Consider the following 6,684-nt stretch of genomic DNA (forward strand, 5'->3'; position numbering starts at 1 on the left):
GACGCTTTGTGAATACAGGCCCAAACATAGACATACTTAATTTGTGGTCATGTTCTGGAGGGCCTAACCTTTCTTTGTTACCACAAACGTGGAACATGAAGTAGGTTACTATGCACATAGGTAGATAGGTATGTAGACAATGTTATTTTAAGAAAAATTATTTTTCATGTGACGACCCATTTGACTCCGACGCAGAGGAAGTGAGAACCTGCTGATCGAAACAATCAGTGGAAATTCTTGCAGACACCGCAGGGGTTCAAACTGTAGAACCCAGTTCCTACATTTGAATATAAAAATGTATTTTATCAAACAAAACTATGCTTCAGTTTATCTCTGGGACCCATAGGATGACAAATCAGAGCAAGATTACTGAATGTAAGTACATTATTTACCTTCAGAGGTAAATGTATCAAACCAATTGCCGTGATAAATGTTTTGCTGTTGTTGTGCACTCTCTTCAAACAATAGCATGGTATTTATTCACTGTAATAGCTACTGTAAATTGGACACTGCAGTTAGATTAAAAATAATTTAAGCTTTCTGCCCATATCAGACGAGTCTATGTCCTGGAAAGTTTGCTGTTACTTACAAACGTCATGCTAATCACATTAACACACTGTTACGTCCAGACCTTAGTTCCTTTTTTATGTTTCTATTTTAGTTTGGTTAGGGCGTGAGTTGGGGTGGGCATTCTATGTTTTTGTTCTATGTTTTTGTATTTCTGTGTTTGGCCTGGTATGGTTCCCAATCAGAGGCAGCTTTCTATCGTTGTCTCTGATTGAGAACCATACTTAGGTAGCCTGTTCCCACCTGGTGTTTGTGGGTAGTTGTTTTCTGTCTCTGTGTCTGCACCAGACAGAACTGTTTCGGTTATTCTTTTTGTCATTTTCGTATTTAGTGTTCAGTTGCTAATAACTATTAACATGGACACGTACCACGCTGCATTTTGGTCCGATCTTGACTACTCTTCCTCAGATGACGAGGAGAACCGTTACAGAACTACCCACCACCAAAGGACCAAGCAGCGTGGTGAGGAGCAACAGAGCTATCTGGAGAAATGGACATGGGAGGAGATACTGGAAGGCAAGGGACCCTGGGCACAGGCTGGGGTCCATCCAGGCGCCGCCAGAGCCCCCCGCCTGTCCGGCGCCGCCAGAGCCCCCCTCCTGTCCGGCGCCGCCTGAGCCCCCCTCCTGTCCGGCGCCGCCTGGGCCCCCCTTCACTCCGGAGCCGCCAGAGCCTCAGTCCAGAGGCGCCCTCTACGAGGGTCTTCAGTCCGGGGCCCCCTGCGAGGGTCCCCGCTCCAGAGGCGCCACCTAAGTGGGCCAAAACTGAGGTGGAGCGGGGTACTGTCACGCCCTGGCCATAGAGAAGCTTTTTATTCTCTATTTTGGTTAGGCCAGGGTGTGACTAGGGTGGGCATTCTATGTTCATTTTCTATGTTTTTGATTTCTGTGTTTGGCCGGGTGTGGTTCTCAATCAGGGACAGCTGTCTATCGTTGTCTCTGATTGAGAACCATACTTAGGTAGCTCTTGCCCACATGGGTTTTGTGGGTAGTTATTTTCTGTTTAGTGTGTTCTGTCCACAACTCCTCCCTCATAGGTGACGCATTACAATGATTCATTGCTGTTTCCTGCCTGTAGCTCACTAGTCCCTATGAGGTGCTTAGGTTATGTGCTCTAGAGGCAATTGGTTTAATTCCTGGAAATTAGATTAAATTAAGAATTGCCTCTGTCTGTTACCACAGAAGGGGTGATTTTTTTTTTTTCTTCCAGAGCTTCTTCCAGCTGGATTGTAAAGGTGCTATGGCACTGGTACCTGTGGCGGGTGTGATAACCTTCATTATAGCGGGTTTTTTGTCCCCCTGGGTCTATTTTTTTTAATGTGTGGTTCAGTGCTGGGTGCAAGCTGGTTACCAGTGCGCATCTTACCGCCTGTTGTGACAGAAGTGGCACTGCCAATCGGGGTACCATTTGTTACAGGAGCCCCCAAACCCAGAGTAGAATGAGCTATCATGCAAACCTTAGCACATAAACAGTTGTGTCGAAACAAGGTGTCAACCCAAGCAATTTGATAAAATTGACATAATAAATGAAATGGCATTCATTTTAAATTGCATTGGTTTTCCATAAATGGCTACTGCGTTGGACCTGAAACCGTTCCTGAGAGTATTCCTTGGGCCAAATTATACCCAAGACGGTATATCTTCACACATACTGTAAGCCTAAGGCAGTGTTTCCAACAGTCCTCCAGGACCGCCAACAGCACACAATTTTGTTGTAGCCCTGGACAGTTTTGATGTTAGTTGACAAGTGTAATCAGGTTTTCTTGTCTGCCTTAGGCCTACAGTATGTGTGAAGATATACCGTCTTGGGCATAATTTAAAAGAAGGGAAGTGTGGTTTAGATGCACAAGGTGTGTCTCTCTCCAGAATGCACTCTCTCCTGCCAATTTGTGTGTATTAATTTCATAACTTCATTGTGTAAATTGTTTGCCCTCTGATAGTTAGCATCTATCAATTCCCCATTACATACAATATATCACCAGTAGTACATTTACCATTAATCCCAATAATTTGTTTAGTTACGGTCATTTCTGATAATGCATTCAATATATTCTTATTACAGTCATTACAGAGTGAACACGTTGTTTTCAGAGCTCACAACCTTTGCTACACTTGTGAGAAACAAGTTATGTGTTTCTGTGCCTGATAAGCAGGATTTTCAACTTGCAGTTTTTTGTCAATGATATGTCTGTACTATGTCTCTCTCCGTCAGAACACAGCGCAAAAAAAACTTCCACACATCCTGTTCTTCTGACGAGATAGAAAGTCTGCTAACCCGACCGTTTTGAGGCTTCTGACTGTCACATGACCCAGTTAAATGAGTAGAAACTGGTTACTAATACACAGTGTTGTCTAAACAAGGAAATTATGACGATTTGTCATGATGTGTGTTTTTTTTTTTTGTCTCACTACCTCAATCCACAGCCAAACACATCTGAAACAGAGAACTGGTACAGGAAGCGACAAACTGCCACATAAAGTTAGATTCTCTCCCGCCAAAACCTTCTCATGGTAACACTTGACCTAAACTAAAGCATCCTGGTGTAATGCTTTATAAGTTGTTATTAGCATGTAGGAGACTTTATGATGTCTTATAAAAAAGGCTTGTAATATGTTCTATCTTTCTATGCATTAACTGTTAAACTATCTGGCTGTTATTTGGTTCAGATGCATAATGCATAATTTACCCAAATGCTTGAAGTAAAAAGTGACCTTTTCAGTAAAATGTGTGAAGCTTCTTCAACAAAACGGGTCTTTAATAAACCTTAGAATGTTCTATGTAAATTATCAGTGTTTTGAAGGATTGAAGCAGTAATTGTTGTGTGTATGTGAATGTATGTGTTTTTATTGAATTTATATTCAGTAATATCCTAATTTAGCAAACAAATACATTCATTACATTGGAAATCTTTATTATTATTATTATTTTTACATATATACAGTGCAACAAGAACATGTTTACATTGTCATTCCTTCACATATTAATTCTCCAACATGTTATAATGTTTTTCAGCTTACATGCATCATGGCGTGGTGTCAGAGTAAAAACATATCCTATTCTAAACTTGTATTGGTTTTAAAAGACACACTTAGTAGATAATCCTATCTAATGTCTCATCAAATAACTCCACTGATCAACTGCAGATACCTGCTCATGCAGTTGCTGCTCTGGCTGTTAACATGCTACATAATATGCATCCTTGAAAACATCCCCCAAGACACAGAAAGTCCCTAACTATCACATACTCTGCAAGGTAATCCCCCAGCACCCCATCTCTGTCATATCAATACAATCTATTTCTATGTTCTATGTAATCCTTTTCTATGTATCATATGTTTCATTTACATTTTTATTAATTTAGCTGACTCTCTTATCCAGAGCGACTCACAGGAGCAATTAGGGTTAAGCACCTTGCTTAAGGGCACATCACCTAGTCAACTCAGGGATTCAAACCAGCGACTTTTCAGTTACTGGCGCAATGCTCTTAACCACTAGCTGCTGCTGCCCCTGTTGTGTTTATCTTTCAAGTGGAAGCACATAGACTACTAGACACAAATGTCAACAAGGATTCAAAGTCACTTCTGTACGTTCTGTTTCCCTTTGGCCTCTTATCTCTGTACCCAGTAGAATTCACATTTGGAAACATCTTCTTAGGAATCCCATTTGCAAACCATTCTTGGCTGTCTAACATTGCAGTCCATTGTTGGAAGCCTCGGTCCAGTTTCTACCATTGGTATTCATTTACACCTTAATGTAGTCTGATGCAGAGTCCAGTAAGGTCCTGTAGATGTTGGATCTGAGGAACCTGGGGTAGGAGTCTTTCTCCATCAATCTGTACACAATCCTTTGGGCCTCGTCGAAGCAAACTGTGGTGGGCGTCTTCACATTCCGCCTGATGAGATCTCTGGTCTTGTGGTCAATGTTGATCTGGCGAGAGAGAGAGTAAACTGATGAGACTTGGTGGATACAAGCAGATGTGTCCATATATAGTAAATAGTAAATATAGTATAGTAAATACATACATGATCAAAGATCTACATGTTTTTCGTAAAGTATTATAAACTGGGTGGTTTGAGCTCTGAATGCTGATTGGCTGAAAGCCATGATATATCAGACCTTATACCACAGGTATGACAAAACATTTATTTTTACTGTTCTAATTAAGTTTGTTACCAGTTTATAATAGCAATAAGGCACCTTGGGGGTTTGTGGTATATGGCCAATATACCACAGTTAAGGGCAGTAATCCAGGCACTCCACGTTGAATCGTGTGTAAAAACAGCCCTCTGACTACAACATACCTCTTTTGGAGCCTCGGCTTCAATATATGTCTTGTAGATTTTCTTGGCCCTGGGGGACAGCCTGAAGGACGACTTGATCTTCTTGTAGTCTTGACAGATCAGCCAGAACTCAATGTTCTCGTCACTGAACTCCGACTTCAGGAAGGCTTGAAATGTTGTCATGCCATCTAAAGAGGGGGGGGCACACACACACACACACACAGACAGACTTAGCTAGGCTGAACAACCTGCAAACCTATGAAAATGGACATATGACGATTATATCATCAACCTCCTGTTGTATGTTTAAATGTTGTTTTGAAGTACATGAAATGCTTACATTTCGATGCGAGAAGTCTCTCCAAAGACTGGGACCACAGGATAATTTCCTCAGGGCTAAGTCTGTAAAAGTGGAGGACATTTAGTTTCAGATCAAAACCCTGGATGGAGATGTGGTTCCTGGATGTGTCCAGACAGAGTCTACCGTATTTACCGTTCAGTGTTGGGGGATTGGGAAGGTCTGCGCTGTAGTCGGGATTTCAAGTCGCTTCCTCTGAAACATGAAGTAAATAGGTGAATACACTGTAAAACACAAGAATACACACAAAAAAGTGCACATGCACAATAAACCCAAAAGATATCTGGTTCCTAAGTGCAAAGGAAACCAGCAACATCATTCAATGTTTTTTTTTTACAACAATTAAATGTGCACAAGTGCCGAAGGACCAATAAACCAACTTTGAATGTAAAATGTATCAACAATACTGCAAAAACTCACCTGGTCTGATTTCTCCTCTTGTCGTCCATGTCCATGCTGTGTGAATGCAGTTCCCTTGATGGTGACGTGACTGAGATAGGCATGTTTAGGGGAACAATAGTTGGGTTCTGTGCATGTAGCACTCAGTGTTGTGGTTCTCTGTTAGTTGTCAAAGTGTATCTATTTTGACAGTCTCATCAACACCCCTCTTTATACAGAATATGGCTGCTGTGAGCGTCATGCGTTTCGTTCGTTACAAACCGCAAAAATAGAGGAAGTAAGGTATGACGCTCGTTTGTTCAAACCAGCTCAATGCAGTTGCTTGTCTGCACGTTCAGAAACCTGCACAGGTCATTGCCTGTCGAGAATAAGGCCAGGAGATGCAAATATGACTGGAAATTTAAACAACAGATAAGCAGATATTTACCTTTACTCTGCTAGTTGGCATAGGTATAAAAATAAAAATCCAATTGTTAAAGTTTTCAAACATTTGTCAGGTGGAAGTTGTACTTTCATAAGAAAGCCTTTTGATTTCAGGTCCCATGATTCTGGAACTTCTGTTTCCACCATTCTAAATGTGACTCTATATCAATTTTTTTTTTAAATACAGTTTACCCTCAGTTAGTTAACACATTTACAAGCATTTTTGGGGTGTGCGTCAATGCCTGCTTTTTTTTTTACTAGACTTTCTACCAACATAAACTTTTGCCTTTTGAAGAGTATAACCTTTTGTATGAGACAGTACAGTACAATATTTTGGTGTAGGTGTCAGTAGAGTTGGTATCATAACACCTGGATGGATTATTTCCTCATTAATCATCTCATCTGGAGTTTTTGGCAGACGTTATTGGTCCTATGTTGCTCAGATGGTAGAGCTTGGCGCTTGCAACGGCAGGATAAGTGGGTTAGATTCCCGGGACCACCCATATGTAAAATGTATGCATGCATGACTGTAAGCATCTGCTAAATGGCATATATTACAAATGAAATAGGGTACAAGCAGTAGGGAAAATACAGTAGCTCAAAGATTTGCCTGGATTCATCACTGTAAACCCCCACTGCCCATCTTTTAGTCTCCCA

General features: G+C 41.1%; 1 protein-coding gene and 1 long non-coding RNA gene across 2 annotated transcripts; one reads left to right on the plus strand and one right to left on the minus strand.

Moving 5' to 3' along the window:
* LOC135563064 (uncharacterized) lies at nt 1-3,760 on the plus strand. Its single transcript, XR_010460260.1, has 2 exons — nt 1-375; nt 976-3,760. It is a non-coding gene; the product is annotated as an uncharacterized LOC135563064 (long non-coding RNA).
* LOC115103333 (regulator of G-protein signaling 21-like) lies at nt 3,462-5,795 on the minus strand. Its single transcript, XM_029624215.2, has 5 exons — nt 5,626-5,795; nt 5,341-5,400; nt 5,188-5,249; nt 4,869-5,035; nt 3,462-4,494 (listed from the first exon to the last, which is right to left on the minus strand). Exons 1-5 carry the CDS (start codon nt 5,706-5,708, stop codon nt 4,309-4,311), a joined length of 558 nt encoding a protein of 185 aa, XP_029480075.1. The 5' UTR covers nt 5,709-5,795; the 3' UTR covers nt 3,462-4,308.
* Between the last annotated feature and the right edge of the window lie 889 nt (nt 5,796-6,684).

The sequence above is a fragment of the Oncorhynchus nerka genome, linkage group LG20 (assembly GCF_034236695.1).
Source record: "Oncorhynchus nerka isolate Pitt River linkage group LG20, Oner_Uvic_2.0, whole genome shotgun sequence".
In the NCBI taxonomy this organism is placed as follows: Eukaryota; Metazoa; Chordata; class Actinopteri; order Salmoniformes; family Salmonidae; genus Oncorhynchus; species Oncorhynchus nerka.

What these genes read in the sequence shown, in the direction of transcription:
- LOC115103333 (XM_029624215.2), bottom strand. Translation starts at nt 5,708, where the DNA reads ATGCCTATCTCAGTCACGTCACCATCAAGGGAACTGCATTCACACAGC. An exon ending in AAGAGGAGAAATCAGACCAG is followed by an intron (nt 5,401 to 5,625) that starts GTGAGTTTTTGC and finishes TTCATGTTTCAG; the next exon opens with AGGAAGCGACTTGAAATCCC. An exon ending in GAGACTTCTCGCATCGAAAT is followed by an intron (nt 5,036 to 5,187) that starts GTAAGCATTTCA and finishes CCCCCTCTTTAG; the next exon opens with ATGGCATGACAACATTTCAA.